This window comes from Capra hircus, chromosome 24, assembly GCF_001704415.2.
Source record: "Capra hircus breed San Clemente chromosome 24, ASM170441v1, whole genome shotgun sequence".
Lineage (NCBI taxonomy): Eukaryota > Metazoa > Chordata > Mammalia > Artiodactyla > Bovidae > Capra > Capra hircus.
The window spans coordinates 98,761-117,910 of NC_030831.1; the positions used below are offsets into that span (position 1 = coordinate 98,761).

The 19,150-nt window shown below is 38.9% G+C and overlaps 1 protein-coding gene and 1 pseudogene across 1 annotated transcript; both read right to left on the bottom strand.

Annotated features, from left to right (window-relative positions):
• LOC108633759 lies at positions 4,869–5,805 on the bottom strand (annotated as a pseudogene).
• LOC106503527 (olfactory receptor-like protein OLF2) lies at positions 8,895–9,826 on the bottom strand. The gene is given in 3 exon segments (XM_013974217.2): positions 8,895–9,375; positions 9,377–9,496; positions 9,498–9,826. Coding segments are annotated over 3 exon segments (930 nt in total).

Below are 19,150 nucleotides of genomic sequence, written 5' to 3' on the forward strand. Positions count from 1 at the left end.
ATTTGTATTACAAATAACTTTTCTGTACGACTGAAACTAAGACAAAATTGTTAATCAACTCTAACCCAATATAAAATAGAAATTAAAAGTAGAATTTTGCCAATACAGATCACTGTGAAGGTAAGGTGTGGGCAATGCTGGCTTTCGGTGGGGAAGAATGGAATGATAGCCATAAGATGATGAGAATCAAGTGCCTTGTCCTAAATATGGAACAGGAAATGTCCTAAGTGCACGAGCTGTCACAAAAGATAGACATTGTTTCCTTTGCAGCTAAATGTGCCATTTCAACCATAGCCCTTGGGGCAGGACCAGAGAATTACGTAAGAAAAGTACTCTGGGATTTATTAGCCAAATTACTTCTTGGCAAGGTGCAACCAGGGAATTGCATCATTAGGGCTGTTTCAACATTTGGACTGACTTGGGAATGGTGTGTCCAACATAGATCACTGTGAAGTAACCTCTGCTCAGCTGGGACAATGAGTGAATGCAGGGCCCTGAAAAACCAGTCCTAAGGGCAAAGAACTCCAAACATGATATGAAGATGGGATGTGTTGTGAGATCTAAAACCCTGGATGACCTGCCTCTGAAGTGGATAAAGATGGATCCTGAAGATGCCACTCATGACCTGGTGCTGTGAATGATGCCATCTCTTTTCAGGGCTTGTCCCTGAGGGAGTTATGAAGCTTTACATGATTGTGCACCCTTATGTAAAACAGATAGCGAGTTGGAGCCTGCTGCACAGCACAGGAAGCTCAATGTGGTGCCCCGTGGTGACCTAGAGGGGTGCGGTGCCAGGGCGGAGGGTGGGGAATATATGCACACACATGGGTGATTTGTTTAATGCACAGCAGAACTAACACAACATTGTAAAGCGACTGTACCCCACCTTAAAAAAATCCAGATTGAATACTCACCCCTCTCACATCTTAATCATTATGTTAAAACAAGAATAAACAGAAACAAATGCAAAAATTCCTGGTTTCCTTATCATATGTAAAGGCATTAATACAGTGTCATTAGATTAAAAGTTAAAGGAACAAAGTAAAGTCTATCTTTTTTTCCTTAAACATACAGTGGGTAGATGGTAAAGAATCCATCTGCAATGAAGGAGACCAGGGGTCAATCCCTGGTTAGAAAGATCTCCTGAAGAAGGAAATCCAGTATTTTTGCCTGGAGAATTACATGGACAGAAGAACCTTGTGGGCGATAGTCAGCAAAAGTCAAACACTACTAAGTGACTAAGCACCTCAGCACCTTTAATGTAAATGACGGCCAGAGAATCCAATTTCGCATAACACAAATAAGCTTATTTTTAATAGGCATGGCTATCTTTAATAGGTTTTTAACAAAGTACATTGAATGTGGAAGGGGTTTGGGCAATAATTAACAGGCACTGATATAGAAAATATACTTAGAAAAAAGTCCATTATTTGAAGTTATAAAAGAAAATAGGGTCATGGAGAAAGCAAGGGAATTTCAAAAAAAGAAAAAAAAAACATCTGCTTCTGCTTCACTGGCTGTGCTACAGTCTTTGACTGTGTGGATCACAAAAATCTATGGAAAAGTCTTAGAACTGATGGTGTTTTGCCAAAAGTTTTCACTTCCTTCTCAGGTTCAAAGGATTTGTTAACACAGTAACCCACTCATTACATACAAATATATAATGCAGATATTTATTAGACAATTATCTAGCTTACTTTCAAGTTACTAACACTAATAGAGCAGAGGATACATCACCAAATTGGGTTTTGACCAACCTCCAGGCTTAAATAGTGCTGGGAAGTCCCATGTCATGGACATCTGGAGGCCCAACTGGGAAAAGGTCCCAGGCAGTACCTCCACTCTGTTTTGTGGGTGAGACTTCAAAGACTGTCCTGATTTTGACTTATAATCCCAGGACAAACTCAAATGGATACATTCATCAATCTGGGACCAAATTGCAAACCTGGTTTCAAGATAAAGCTGTTGGCTTTGCCATGGAAAACTTGGAATGTGGTGAAGCCTGGGGCTTGGTTGGCCAGGCCCCCTCCAGAGGCTCAGCTATCTCAGGATTCCTCCCCTGTCTTATCTATGGGGCTGCAGGTCTTGCACTCATTGCGGTCACTCCCAGTCAAGGCAGTGCCCAGGTAGGTTAGAAGAAAGGTCACAGGCCTGCTCTGCTTTGTCTCTGAAGCCTAAACAAGACTGTTTATTTACTTTCTTTAACAGATGGGAGTACCAAATCACTTTACCTGTCTCCTGAGAAAATTGCATATGAGTCAAGAAACAACAGTTAGAACTGGACATAGAACAAATGACTGGCTCAAAATCGGGAAAGGGGTATGACAAGGCTGTATATTGTCATCCTGTTTACTTAACTTATATGCAGAATACACCATAAGAAATGCTGGGCTGGATGTATCACAAGCTGGAATCAAAATTGCCAGGTGAAATATCAACAACCTTAGATGTGCAATGATACCACTCTGATGGCAGAAAGTGAAGAGGAACTAAAGAGCTTCTTGATGAAGGTGACAGGGGAGTGTGAAAAAGCTGGCTTACAACTCAGCATTCAAATCACTAAGATCATGGCATCTGGTCCTAATGTTTCATGGCAAATTTTGTTGTTCACTCACTAAGTTGTGCCTAACTCTTTGCAGTCCCATAGACTGCAGCACACCAGGCTTTTCTGTCCTTCATCATCTCCCAGAGATTTCTCAAACTCGTGTCTATTGAGTCGGCAATGCCATCCAGCCATCTCATTCTCTGCTGTACCCTTTTCCTCCTGCTTTCAGTCATTCCCAAATTCAAGGTCTTTCCCAAACATTTGGCTCTTTGGATCAGGTAACCAACATATTGGAGCTTCAGCTTCAGCATCAATCTTTCCAATGAATATTCAGGGTTTATTTATTTTAGGATTGACTGGTTTGATCTCCTTGCTGTTCAAGGAACTCTCAAGAGTCTTCTCCAGCACCACAGTTCAAAAACATCGATTCTTTGGACTCAATTTTCTTTATGGTACAATTCTTACCTATGTACATGATAACTGGAAAAGCCATATTTTGGTGACTACTACTAAAATTCTGTTTAGAATAAAGTCCCAGGACATGTCGCAGATACACAGAGAGCCAATATCAATCATTGCAAATATAATCAATTCTAAACATTACTTTGTGTTTGTTTCTTATTTTCCTGTATACCAATGCTTAAGATGATAACTTTCCCGGAGGGAGGTGGGAGGGGGGTTCATGTTTGGGAATGCATGTAAGAATTAAAGATTTTAAAATTTAAAAAATAAATAAATAAATAAAATTTTTAAAAAAATAAATAAAAGATAGCAATTGGGCTTTTTCTTTTTAAAAAAATATTAACTGAGGTAATGGCTCACTGGTAAAGAATCAGCCTAATAATGCAAAGGACGTGGGTTTAATCTCTCGGTCGGGAAGATCCCCTGGAGAAGGAAATGGCAGCCCACTCCAATATTCTTGCCTGGGAAATCCCATGGACAGAAGAGCCTGGTGGGAACAATAGAGTCAGACACAACTTTGTGACTAAAAACAATGACAGCAAAAGGCTAATGCCAGGAACACCCCAAGAGGTGTAGTTGTCTTTTCCAGTGACCTTTAAAGAAGACCCAGGTTCTTCATCCCCCAACTTCTAATCATGAGTTTCTGTACATCTGTGAAAAGCACCGTATCTGTTCTCTGCAATATTGGCAAGATAGAACATCCACAGGATGATAACCAGTCTCTGAAGTGTAACAGCAATAGAGTACACATGATTCTAAGATTACTTAGTGATATTATTGGGGCAGAATTATAAGGAATAGACTCTTCATGAAGTTCTGTCGATCCCTGTGATCCCTGTCCCTGTTACTCATTCAACTGAGTCTGGAGGCACAAAAGAGAGACATATTTCTTTTACACTGAATATACATGTGTGCTAAGTCGCTTCAGTTGTGCCTGACTCTTAACAACCCCATGGACTAAAGCGCACCAGGCTTGACTGTCCATGGGATTCTCCAGGCAAGAATACTAGAGTGGGTTGCCATGCCCTTCTCCAGGGGATCTTCCCCATTAAGGGATCAAGCCCACATCTCATTTCTCCTACACTGGCAGGTAGGTTCTTTACCATCTGGAAGGCACAGTAAATGTACTAGAATGAAATGAAGTAAAGGGAGGGGTTCTTGCTAGTGTATTTGGAAAATTTACAAGGACTCCTTTGCTTAATAATGCAAGGGGTCCTCATTCATTTATTCAATAAGTGTTTTTGAATGACATTCTGAAGCCCAGCAATATAAATATCCAAATAGATAACGGGTGAGCAAGAAAGGAAAGGAACTTGTAACTATCGAGGTTTTAATTACAATACATGGTTTTATGTTTATTCTTATTTATTTATGAAATTATTTTGTATATGAAAGTATTTATTCACTGCCTCTACAATTTTACATGCTATGATGACACAGTTATAGAGTGATACAAGTACATAAAAAGTGTACAAAAAAAACTATTTCACTCACTATTATTCTCTTATTGCTGAGCAACTTTATTAAACATATTGTTTTAAAAATGTACTGAAATCATAGGATGGTAAGTTGAATTGACATAGGAGAAGGGATAGCTTGGTGAGTGCTATCTCACAGTAGGCTTACCCAAGGAAAGAGGTATAAAAAAGACCCTCCCTGCAAAACAGCATATTGCTCCCCTTTCTTAGTCTGGAGACAAATTAAGATCACCAATGACTATTTTCAACACTCAATTTAGGCACAAAGGTAACTAATGGGTAATATCCAGAAGACTGTAAGGGTGAGACTACAAGAATCTATCAGTACCTGAACTTCAGCTCTCAGAATCTTTACATATGTAGTTTTGGTTGAAAACACTGTATCACTCAGAACACAATTTAGTACTGATTACTTTTTTTATGGCAACTTTCACATCCTTATTCCTTAAGCTGTAGATGAGTGGGTTTAACATGGGGATGACAACTGTGTAGAAGACAGATTATTTTGTCTGTGTCCATGGAGTAACTTGAACTGGGTCTGAAATACATGAATAGGGGCAAGCCATGAAATATAGCCACAGCAGTTAAATGGGAGGCACACATAGAGAAAGCTTTGCATCTCCCCTAGGCTGAGTTCATCCTTAGGATGGTTGCTATGATGTAGCTGTAGGAGAGGAGGACAGTGATAATGCTGGTCCCCATAACACAACTACTGGAAATGAACAGCATTATCCCATTGATGGGTGTATCTGAGGAAGAGAGGGCTAGCAAGGCCCGGAAGTCACAGAAAAAGTGATTGATGGCATCAGAACTGCAAAATGATAAGCAAAATGTACAACAGGTGTGGATTGCTGAATCTACCAAACCTTCCACGTAGACAACAGATATTAGCTGGGTACAGAGTCTTCTGGACATGGAAACTGTATAAAGAAGTGGATTGCAAATGGCTACATAATGGTCATAAGCCATGACAGCCAACATGAGACATTCCACATCTGCAAAGGTCCCCCAGAAATACATCTGCATAGCACACAAGTCAAATGGAATCCTTTTATGCTCAGATAGCAAATCAGCCAGCATCTTGGGAGAGACAGCAGAGGAGTAGCAGACATCACAGAAGGAAAGATTGCTCAGGAAATGATACATGGGGGTGTGCAGTCTTGGGTCCACCTTGATCAGCAGGATCATTCCGACACTGGCAACCACAGTTATGCCATAAACCAGCAGGAAGAGCACAAAGAGCTCCTGCTGCAAGTGCCTTCTGTCTGAAAGCCCTAGAAATGTGAAGTCAGTAGCCACACTGCAGTTCTGAGCAGTCATCACTCATATCTGTTGGGAAATTCCTGGTTGTGAAAGAAGAAAAGGAAATGGAGGATAAATATATCAATTTATTATCTTTATAGTTAAACCCCTGGTCCTTCTGTAGATGTCAGTAATCAAGAAAAGAGACAGACCTTCCTAGGACTGCATGAGACCAACAGACTCTGAGAAATATTCTCCAATTTTATTTAAATGAAAAAAAAATTGACAACAATACATTTGCAAAGCACTGTATAGTTTTGCAGTGGCCTTTCATCCAAACTAAATCAGACTGTTTTCAATCCAACTTGTGTAGTATTTATGACCATGTTTGTGGCTTTCCTGATGGCTGAGATGGTAAAGAATTTGCCTGCAATGCAGGATACCTGGGTTTGATCCCTGGGTTGGGACGATACCCTGGAGAAGGGAATGGCTATCCACTCCAGTATTCTTGCCTGGAGAATCCCATGAACAGAGGATCCTGGTGGGCTCTATAGTCCATGGAGTCGCAGAGTTAGACACAACTGAGTGACTAACACTTTACTACTTCTGTCTAATACTAACAAAATGATGTGCTCTGAGTGAAGCAAGGGTCTGATAATTGGGTGGTTCACATAACTTGTCTTTTGACAAGATTGCTGAGTTTTTTTGGTTTGTTTTGGTTTTCAATAATGTAGAAATGTTGTTATACCCTGTGTTAGAGAAGAGTAGTAAGTAAGAAGTACAGGTGATGAATATATCGCTTTCTTATTCCCCCTGTGGAGAGGGCAGAACTATAGCCAGCTCTGAATATAAGAAGTCCTCACTTCACCGTTAACCTCTCAAGTCCCTCCAACCTCATCATAGGACGGATAGATGGTTCATGATTCAGGACCTGCTGGGACAGAGAGGGTGGTGATTTTTGGATAAGAGGGTGGAAGAGGCTCTATGAACTAAATGCTGAGATGCACATAGAGTGACATGCCAGTGCTGACCATTCTTCTGCTTGGAAGTTGCAGTTATACCGGGGAGATGATGAAGAGCACTTGAGATCCAGTTGCAGAGATGCTGGTAGCAAGGGTCATAGAGGCAAGAAAAAAGGCTTGGTTTGCTGCGTGAGTCCTTTCTGCCCTAACCTACTCTCTTCCACTTTGTATTCTGCCATAACGGTTTCATAAGACACATAACATAAATACTCTCACGGTCACACTTCTGTAACCTCAGAGACATTCACATCTGAGCTGTGGCCCCACTCTAATTCCCTAAAAATTTTAATACTGTTTGATTATTTTATTTGAGCCAGATTTCTCTTCAGTATCTCTGAGTTCTGCCTTTCTTTGGTTTAAGAATGACTTGTCTTTAGAAGGACAATGGAATTCTGTGTCCCACTGTTATATTTTACCCAAACCAGTGATGTGATACATAATGTCATCAGTTAGTCAGTTGAGTCACTCAGTTGGGTCTGACTCTTTGTGACCTCGTGGACTGCAGCACGCCAGTCTTCCCTGTCCATCACCAACTCCCAGAGCTTTCTCAAACTCATGTCCATTGAGTCAGAGATGACATCCAACCATCTCATCCCCTGTCATTCCCTTCTCCTCCATTTGTCCTCTTATGTTCTAGGAGAATTTAAAAAACAGGAGTTGAATGTAGATGAGGGATAGAGAAGAGCTTTGGAACAGTGGTCTAGTGATCACTGTGCAGGTTTTCAACCCTAGGACTTAACTCGTATATCTGCTTAGAAAGACATAATTAAGCAAAAATACTTTCCTTTAAAACTTAAAGCAGTTATAGAAGTATAATATGTATGTTATACATAATGCACAGTATAACAGATAAATTTTTAGAATAGTAGAGGACGTCTGACCATTTCCATAATGCCTCTTTGCTCCTTTTGTATTCCCTATTTACATGTATTTAAAATAAACAGGTTGTACAACTAACTAAAATAAAAATGTGTGTGCTATTTCATATGTTCCTTTGTTTATATAAAATAACTTCTTTCAAAAAACCATTAAAAAATAAGGAAATCTCAAATATAAGTCAAAGAAACAGCAAAGATATCAGTACCTGTCCCAGAACCCCTGCCTTGTTCATTGCATGCAGTTCTGTCTGCAGGAGGGTTCAGCATTGCCTCCTGCCTGACCCGGATTATATAATCATCTCTGTGTCTCATCCCTGGGTGGTGAACCCTTAGTCTCTCAGGAATAAGTAACAGATATGATGTAATTTATCATCTGATATTTCATACAAGTAAGCTGATTGTACATGGAATATAGACCTTTAGAATAGTTTGCCTTTGGCCCCCCTCTACCTTAATGCCCAATATTATACTTATTCAGAAACAGTGAATGCCTCTGATCTGCAAGCATTCCTAATTCCCAGTTCACCAATCCTTATGTAGCTGCTTTGTTTTCATTCAATACATTAGAAAACAAATGCATACCCATTCCCCCTCACAGACTTACAGACACACAAACACAAACACTCTCCATTAAACACATTCATGAAACAAAGATTTTGTAAAAACAGCAAAAATCTCAACATATTTACATTCCATAGGGATAACTGCATGTTTTCTACACTATTTGGCTTTTAGTTTTTAAATTAAAATGATGTTAGGATTATGTGTGTGTACAGGGAAGCCTGACGTGCTTAAATTCATGGGGTCACAAAGAGTTGGACACAATGACTGACCAACAGCAAGGCCTTTTATATTATGTCATAATTACAGTCTGTTAGAAATAATTTTAATAGCTATTTAATTGACATTGCTCACTTCCATTATATGGCAAGATTCATTAGTAGAAAAGCAGATGGAATCACGATGAAATAAAGCCCACATAGAGTGCAGCAGCAACTTAGAAAACACTAACTTTCAGGAACATTTTTAAAATTAAGACTGAAGAAACACAAATTTGACAAAGAGTCTGAAAATTTTCCACAAATAAGGAGTATTAAACAGAAGTTTGAGATATAAAATGAAACCTGTGGCATTTAGGAAATCATACATATTGCTAGGATTGGAAGACAGTATAAATATAAACAAATCATACAACATTAGTCAAACCAATTTTGATTTTCATAAATTATTGTGTAACATTGGGAGGAAGATGTATACGAGCAAATTTTCAATGGAACTGTTTTTTATTTTTACATTTCATCAGAGCCTCTTTCACATCTTTGTTCTGTAGGCTGTAAATCAGAGGATTTAACATGGGAATCACAAGAGTATAAAACAAGGAGGTCATTTTGTCTTCATCTAGAGAGTAGGAAGTACTTGGCCTGAAATACATGAAGAGCAGAGTTCCCTGGAAAATTGCCAAAGCAGTTGGGTGGGAGGTGCAGGTGGAGAAAGCCTTGAACCTCCCCTCAGCAGAGTGGATCTTTATCACTGCTAGGATAATGTAACAGTAAGACACAAAAAGACCTGAGAGGGTGATCAGTTCAATGAAGCCAAAAATGATAAATGTCACTAATTCATTGACCTGTGTATCTGAGAAAGATTGCAAGAGGAGAGGAGGAACATCACAGAAGAAATGGTTAGTTTCATTTGACCCACAGAAACATAAGCAGAAAGTTAATATTGCATTTATCGAAGCATCCATAACTCACCATATAAACCCCAGCCATCAGCAGGGAGCACACCTTGCCAGACATCTTGACTGTATAAAGCAAGGGGTTGCTAATAGCTATGTACCGATCGTAGGCCATGACCGCCAACAGTAGACACAGAATCTGCAAACGTACAGAAGATCAGGAATTGCAGAGCACAGCCATAGAAGGGGATTGATTTGTTCTTGATGAGGAAGCCCACGGGAATCCTGGGTCCAATGACTGTGGAATAGCAGAGGTCACTGAAGGAGAGGTGGCTGAGGAAAAAGTACATGGATGTGTGCAGCTGGGGGTCTGTTCTAACTAAAACGGTCATCCTGAGATTTGCAAAAAGAATAATGAGATAAATAACCAGAAATGTGGTAAATAGGGTCACTTTGACTGCAGAGCTACTACTAATTCCCAAGAGAAGGAATTCTCCCAAGGAAGTGCAATTTTCTCCATCCATTCTTCTTTATTCTTTTTGTAAAAATGCTCCAGAAATGACTGAGACAATGACAGATCAATGTTTTCACTCTTTTTGAGCAAAATATTATCTGTAAATCAGATAAAATTAATTCCAGTACATTTTATTCTGAGAAAATAACCCATACAATTTCCCCACTATTTGATTTCAAAAGGTTAAGTGTGGGATAGGAGTTTTGAAAAAGTCTGACCCTAAATGTGGATGTCATCTATGATGTATGTGACTAGTTGGAACCTTCACTGCTTTATCTCAGCAGTCAGTTCTTTACTGACAGTTCGTTGCATGTCAAACATAATATGAAAGTAACACTTTAATTAAAGACAAGGTTGGAGTATTCAACCTTATATTTTAAAGATACCTATCCAACTAAGAATACAAGTGATTACACTTCTTGAGTACTTAAGAATCATAATGTGTTTATTTGCTCGTTTGCTTGTTCAATTGCTAAGATGTGTCTGGCTCTTTCAACTCAATGTTGAAGCCTACCAGCCTCCTCTGTCCATGGGATTTACCAGGCAAGGACACAGAAGCGGGTTGTCATTTCCTTCTCCAGGGCGTCTTCCCAAATCAGGGATAGAACCCCAATCTCCTGAACTGCAGGCGGATTCCTAATGACAGAATGAACTATCTCTGATTTTGAAAGAATGAACAATATGGTATTATTGTCTCTGCTCTACTTTTTAATGTAGATATTGAGCATTAGATATATTTTAGTAAAATTATCTCTAGAAATATTTTACTGCTTTGCCACATTATTATTATTTATGTGCAGGGGCAGTCTGGTGCCAAAGGACATGTCTCTTGACCAGATAAAGAAAAATTCTAGAAACAAGCAGAAACCAAAAAACTTTAGCTAATTCATTTTCATCCCTTTAGATTTTAACCTGGGTTGTTCATTAAAAATAGATGGGACAAAGTAACAAACATATATTTGATATAAGCTTCTATTTGTGTGTATGTTTATATGCATGTGCACATGAGTGCTTGTGTGGGCATGCACTCTGTTGATATATGAGATGTGGAGTAGGAATGATGAACTGATTTTGCTTCAGACTTGAGTAAATGTGGTATGTGGTTTTTATGGATTGAATTTGCACAAGTTATTAATAGTATTAGTATTGTGATAAGTCATTATGCACAGTGGCAAAGAATTTGCCTGCAATGCAGGAGACACGGGTTCAATCTGAGGCTCAGGAAGATCCCCTGGAGAAGGAAATAGCAACCCACTCTAGTATTCTTGCTGGGAAAATCCCATGGACAGAGGAGACTGTTGGGCTACAGTCCTTGTAGTCACAAAGAGTCAGACATGACTAACTGAGCACACACAACATGAACAATATGACACTTTTTACTGTTAAAATATTCAAAAAAATCTTAAATCTTTGTTATATCTTTTCACAGTGCTTAAAAAAATCCAACTTTTCCCCTTATGATATACATATATAAAGTTGTTTGCTAATCAAAATGAATCTGATTTGTCCTGCTTTAATAAGAAATACAATGGGAAACGGATGTACACCCATGGCTGATTCATATCAGTGTATGGCAAAACCACCACAATATTGTAAAGTAATTAGCCTCCAATTAAAATAAATTAATTAATTTTTAAAAATACAATGTTTTTTCCATTAGATTATGATTACTAACCAAAGGAATAAGTAAATAAAGTGTTTATTTACAAGTCTCTAAATATTTGATTCCTTAGTTTTTGAAATTTAAGGTTCTTATTAAATTTAAGGTTCTTATTTTGGCAACTCAGAAATCTACCTGCAATGAGCAAGTTCTCCTGTGCTTGCCTTTGGCAGGTGAACAGTATAGACAGATCACACTTAATTTTTACTTAGTGACAGTTGGGAGTTAAATCTCTAAGGCATTTGCCCTCATTCTTCTGTGTTATGCAAGCATGAGATTAATTAGATTTCTAGTTTTGTATTTTCCCCCATGAATGCTGTAACAACTTTAGAAAAGGCAGAACTTTTATTCTTCACACTTGAAGCAAATTGATCGTATCAAGACGGTTAAATGATTTTTTAGTACGATTTATTGTGACCCTGAGTCTACATCATCTTCCTCCTGTCAAATCAGACATATAATGAAACTTAAATGGACTCTCCACTTAATTATTTTATTGTTATTATTTCTGTTGCTAAATTTATGAAATTAGTAAATTTATTAAATATAGCAACTATTTATTAATTTGTTTACTCTTAATTATTTTTAATGTTTCTTTACTGCTGAAACAATCTCCTTCACCTTCATACATTGGAATATATCAGTTTTTCAATGGTACGTTACTAACCAATACCTTTTTTTCCTCATTAACTGTCTCTGATTTCATTTCTGAAGTCACATGTTATCCAACAAGATTTCAATTACTTGTGTAATTGCACACATATAAGTGGACTGTGAACAAAGCTGAGCGCCAAAGAATTGATGCTTTTGAACTGTGGTGTTGGAGAGGACTCTTGAGAGTCCCTTGGACTGCAAGGAGATCCAACCAGTCCATTCTAAAGGAGATCAGCCCTGGGTGTTCTTTGGAAGGAATGATGCTAAAGCTGAAACTCCAGTACTTTGGCCATCTCATGCGAAGAGTTGACTCATTGGGAAAGACTCTGATGCTGGGAGGGATTGGGGGCAGGAGGAGAAGGGGATGACCGAGGATGAGATGGCTGGATGACATCACCGACTGGATGGACGTGAGTCTGAGTGAACTCTGGGAGTTGGTGATGGACAGGGAGGCCTGGCGTGCTGTGGTTCATGGGGTTGCAAAGAGTTGGGCACAACTGAGCAACTGAACTGACTAAACTGAACTGAACACACATAAAATATTTTTTTCTCTAAATGGATACTGCAGGAAGAAAAAAAATGAATTTCTAGATCCAGTTCTAAACTAATTTGATTCATCAGGACACCATTGAAACCCTCAGTTGCTTAGTTTCTTTGATGATCTTACACCAGAGGTTTATATTCAGTTTATAATTATGATGGTATTAAAGAGTTATCATGTTTCATCTTATAGTTTCCACTATGTTTAGCAAAGCGAAACCAAAATATTTTTGTAAGTAAGCCTCTTGATGAAAGTGAAAGAGAGTGAAAAAGTTGGCTTAAAGCTCAACATTCACAAAACGAAGATCATGGCATCCGGTCCCATCACTTCATGGGAAATAGATGGGGAAACAGTGGGAACTTTATTTTGAGGGGCTCCAAAATTACTGCAGATGGTGACTGCAGCCATGAAATTCAAAGATGCTTACTCCTTGGAAGAAAAGTTATGACCAACCTAGATAGCATATTCAAAAGCAGAGACATTACTTTGCCGACTAAGGTCCATCTAGTCAAGGCTATGGTTTTTCCAGTAGTCATGTATGGATGTGAGAGTTGAACTGTGAAGAAAGCTGAGCGCCAAAGAATTGATGCTTTAGAACTGTGGTGTTGGAGAAGACTCTTGAGAGTCCCTTGGACTGCAAGGAGATCCAACCAGTCCATTCTGAAGGAGATCAGCCCTGGGATTTCTTTGGAAGGAATGATGCTAAAGCTGAAAGTCCAGCACTTTGGCCACCTCATGCGAAGAGTTGACTCATTGGAGAGGACTTTGATGCTGGGAGGGATTGGGGACAGGAGGAAAAGGGGATGACAGAGGATGAGATGGCTGGATCGCAAAGAGTCAGACACGACTGAGCGACTGAACTGAACCTAACTGAACTGATTGATGAAGTGATGTGCATTTAAGTTCCCTTATGGACTTCCCTGGTGGCTCAGACGGTAAAGCGTCTGTCTACAAAGTGCTAGACCAGGGTTCGATCCCTGGGTTGTTAAGATCTGCTGGAGAAGGAAATGGCAATCCACTCTAGTACTATTGCCTAGAAAATCCCGTGGACAGGGCAGCCTGGTAGGCTACAGTCCATGGGGTCGCAAAGAGTCGGACATGACTGAGCGACTTCACTTTCCTTTCCTTTCCTTTAACAATCTCTACTACATCAAAGGGTGATACAAAAATAGCTGTTCAGAGACATATATGGTATTCAAGTGGTAAACTAATAGCTGAAGGTAGGGCAGATTTCTGTATATGACTTTTATTCTGCAACTCTGTTGAATTTATTGATGGGTCCTAATAGTTTTCTTTTTTGCTGATGTCTTTAGGATTTTCTACACACTGTAACATGAATCTTCAATAATGATGTGTGTGTGTGTGTGTGTGTGTGTGTGTGCATGTGTTTGTGCTCAGTCGTGCCTGACTCTTTGCAAACCCATGGACGGTAGCCCACCAGGTTCCTCTGTCCATGGGATTCTCCAGGCAATAATATTGGATTGGGAGGTTGGGTCCTAAGATGGCAGAGGAATAGGACAGGGAGACCACTTTCTCCCCCACAAGTTCATCAAAAGAATATTTAAACACTGAGTAAATTCCACAATACAACTTCTGAAGGCCGGCAGAGGACATCAAGCACCCAGAAAAGCAGCCCATTCTCTTCGAAAGAAGGTAGGAAAAAAATATTTAAAAAATATAAAAGACAAAGAAAGAGACAAAAGAGGTAGGGATGGAGCTCCGTCCCGGGAAGGGAGTCTTTAAAAGAGAGAAGTTTCCAAACACTAAGAAACACTCTCACTGCCGAATTTGTGGCGAGCCTTGGAACCACAGAGAACAGCATAACTGGGAGGAAAAATAAATAAACAATTAAAACCCACAGATTACGTGCCCAACAGTAACTCCCCCAGCAGAGAAGCAGTGCAGACGCCTGCAGCCGCCACTAGCAGCAGGGGCTGGGCAGGGAGGCGCAGGCAGCATTGTTTAGAGTAAGGACCAGGCCTGTGTCAGGGCGGAAATCAGACACTGAAGAGACCAGCAAACAGAAGCTAAAACAGAGGGAACCGCTTGGAAGTGACAGGTGCGATAGATTAAAACCTATGTAGTTAGTACCGACTACATAGGAAGCGGCCTATAGATCTTGAGAAATATATAAGCCAGACCAAGGAACTATCCGAAGATGAACTGACCCCACACTGCCCACCACAACACCAGAGAAAGTCCTAGATATGTTTTTACTATTTTTACGATCATTCTTTTTTTTTAAATTTTTTAAAAATGTTTAAGTCCTCTATTACTCCTTTAATTTTCATTTTTATAACCCATTATTATTTTGCAAAAAAAAAGACCCTATTTTTAAAAGCAAACTTCATATATATTTTTTTTTAATAATTTTTGTGACTGTTTGATATTATATTTTTGAAAATCCAACCTCTACTCTAGATTTTTAATCTTTCCTTTTTGGTATTTGTTATCAATTTTGTACCTTTGAGAACCCAATCTTCAGTACCCATTTTGACTTGGGAGTGAGATTACTGGCTTGACTGCTCTCTCCCCCTTTGGACTCTTCTTTTTCTCCACCAGGTCGCCTCTATCTCCTCCTTCCCTCTTCTCTTCTCTAACCAACTCTGTGAATCTCTTTGTGTGTTCCAGACGATGGAGAACACTTAGGGAATTGATTACTGGCTGGATTTGTCTCTCTCCTTTTGATTCCCCCCTTTATCCTCCTGGTCACCTCTGTCTCCTTCCTCCTTCTCCCCTTCTCTGTATAACTCCGTGAACATCCTGAGTGGTCCAGACTGTGGACTGCACATAAGGAAGTGATTACTGGCTAGCTTGCTCTCTCCTCTTTTTGATTCCACCTCATCTCATTTGGGTCACCTCTAACTCCCTCCTTCCTCTTCTCTTCTCCATGTAACTCTGTGAACCTCTCTGGGTGTTCCTCACTGTGGAGAAACTTTTCATCCTTAACCTAGATGTTTTATCGGTGGTGCTGTAGAGATAGAGAAGTCTTGAGACTACTGTAAAAATAAGACTGAAAACCAGAAGCAGGAGGCTTAAGTCCAAATCCTGAGAACACCAGAGAACTTCTGACTCCAGGGAACATTAATCAACAGGAGCTCATCAAATGCCTCCATACCTACACTGAAACTGAGCACCACCCAAGGATGAACAAGTTCCAGAGCAAGACATACCATGCAAATTCTCCAGCAACACAGGAACACAGCTCTGAGCTTCAAAATGCAGACTGCCCAAAGTTACTCCAAACCCACTGACATCTCATAACTCGTTACTGGATGCTTCATTGCACTACAGAGAGAAGAAATCCAGCTCACCCACCAGAACACTGACACAAGCTTACCTAACCAGGAAACCTTGACAAGCCACCCATCCAACCCCACTCACAGTGAGGAAACTCCACAATAAAGAGAACTCCACAAACAACCAGAATACAGAAAGGCCACCCCAAATTCAGCAATATAAACAAGATGAAGAGAAATACCCAGCAGATAAAGGAACAGGATAAATGCCCACCAAACCAAACAAAAGAGGAAGAGATAGGGAATCTACCTGATAAAGAATTCCGAATAATGATAGTGAAAATGATCCAAAAACTTGAAAACAAAATGGAATCACAGATAAATAGCCTGGAGACCAGGATTGAGAAGATGCAAGAAAGGTTTAACAAGGACCTAGAAGAAACAAAAAAGAATCAATATATAATGAATAATGCAATAAATGAGATAAAAAACACTCTGGAGGCAACAAATAGTAAAATAACGGAGGCAGAAGATAGGATTAGTAAAGTAGAAGATAGAATGGTATAAATAAATGAATCAGAGAGGAAAAAAAGAAAAACTAATTAAAGGAAATGAGGACAATCTCAGAGACCTCCAGGAAGATATTAAACACCCCAACATTCGAATCACAGGAGTCCCAGAAGAAGAAGACAAAAAGAAAGACCATGAGAAAATATTTGAGGAGACAATAGTTGAAAACTTCCCTAAAATGGGGAAGGAAATAATCACCCATGTCCAAGAAACCCAGAGACTCCCAACCAGGATAAACCCAAGGTGAAACACCCCAAGACACATACTAATCAAATTAACAAAGATCAAACACAAAGAACAAATAATAAAAGCAGCAAGGGAAAAACAACAAATAACACACAAGGGGATTCCCATAAGGATAACAGCTGATCTTTCAATAGAAACTCTTCAGGCCAGGAGGGAATGGCAAGACATACTTAAAGTGATGAAAGAGAATAACCTACAGCCCAGATTACTGTACCCAGCAAGGACCTCCTTCAAATATGAAGGAGAAATCAAAAGCTTCACAGACAAGCAAAAGCTGAGAGAATTCAGCACCACCAAACCAGCTCTCCAACAAATGCTAAAGGATCTTCTGTAGACAGGAAACACAAAAAGGGTATATAAACTCGAACCCAAAACAATAAAGTAAATGGCAACAGGATCATCTTATCAATAATTACCTTAAACGTAAATGGGTTGACTGCCCCAACCAAAAGATGAAGACTGGCCAAATGGATACAAAAACAAGACCCCTATAAATGTTGTCTACAAGAGATCCACCTCAAACCAGGAGACACAAACGGACTGAAAGTGAAGGGCTGGAAAAAGATATTCCATGTAAATAGAGACCAAAAGAAAGCAAGAGTAGCAATACTCATATCAGATAAAATAGACTTTAAAACAAAGGCTGTGAAAAGAGACAAAGAAAGACACTACATAATGATCAAAGGATCAACCCAAGAAGAAGATATAACAATTATAAATATATATGCACCCAACATAGGAGCACCGCAATATGTAACACAAATGTTAACAAGTATGAAAGGGGAAATTAACAAGAACACTATAATAGTGGGAGACTTTAATACCCCACTCACACCTATGGATAGATCAACTAAACAGAAAATTAACAAGAAAACACAAACTTTAAATAATACAATAGGCCAGTTAGACCTAATTAATATCTATAGGACATTTCACCCCAAAACAATGAATTTCACCTTTTTCTCAAGCTCACACGGAACCTTCTCCAGGATAGATCACATAAATCTAGCCTTGGTAAATTAAAAAAAAAAAATTGAAATCATTCAAAACACCTTTTTTGACCATAATGCAGTAAGATTAGATGTCAATTACAGGAGAAAAACTATTAAAAATTCCAGCATATGGAGGTTGAACAACATGCTACTGAATAACCAACAAATCACAGAAGAAATCAAAAAAGAAATGAAAATATGCATAGAAACGAATGAATATGAAAATACAACAACCCAAAACTTATGGGACACTGTAAAAGCAGTGCTAAGGGGAAAGTTCATAGCAATAAAGGAACAAGAAAAAGCTCAAATAAATAACCCAACTCTACACCCAAAGCAACTAGAAAAAAGGAAGAAATGAAGAACCACAGGGTTAGTAGAAGGAAAGACATCTTAAAAATTAGGGCAGAAATAAATGCAAAAGAAACAAAAGAGACCATAGCAAAAATCAACAAAGCCAAAAGCTGGTTCTTTGAAAGGATAAATAAAATTGACAAACCATTAGCCAGACTCATCAAGAAACAAAGGGAGAAAAATAAAATCAATAAAATTAGAAATCAAAATGGAGAGATCACAACAGACAACACAGAAATACAAAGGATCATAAAATTCTACTATCAGCAATTATACGCCAATAAAATGGACAACTTGGAAGAAATGGACAAATTCTTAGAAAAGTACAACTTTCCAAAACTGATCCAGGAAGAAATAGAAAATCTTAACAGACCCATCACAAGCATGGAAATTGAAACTGTAATCAGAAATCTTCCAGCAAACAAAAGCCCAGGTCCAGATGGCTTCACAGCTGTATTCTACCAAAAATTCAGAAAACAGCTAACACCTATCCTATTCAAACTCTTCCAGAAAATAGCAGAGGAAGGTAAACTTCCAAGCTCATTCTATGAGGCCACCATCACCCTAATACCAAAACCTGACAAAGATGCCACCAAAAAAAGAAAACTACAGGCCAATATCTCTGATGAACATAGATGCAAAAATCCTTTAAAAAGTTTTAGCAATCAGAATCCAACAACACATTTAAAAGATCATACACCATGACCAAGTGGGCTTTATCCCAGGGATGCAAGGATTCTTCAATATCTGCAAATCAAACAATGTAATACATCACATTAACAAATTGAAAAATAAAAGCCATATGATTATCTCAATAGATGCAGAGAAAGCCTTTGACAAAATTCAACATCGATTTATGATTAAAAAAAAACTCTCCAGAAAGCAGGAATAGAAGGAACATACCTCAACATAATGAAAGCTATATATGACAAACCCGCAGCAAACATTATCCTCAATGGAGAAAAATTGAAAGCATTTCCCCTAAAGTCAGGAACAAGACAAGGGTGCCCATTTTCACCGCTACTATTCAACATAGTTTTGGAAGTTTTCACCACAGCAATCAGAGCAGAAAAAGAAA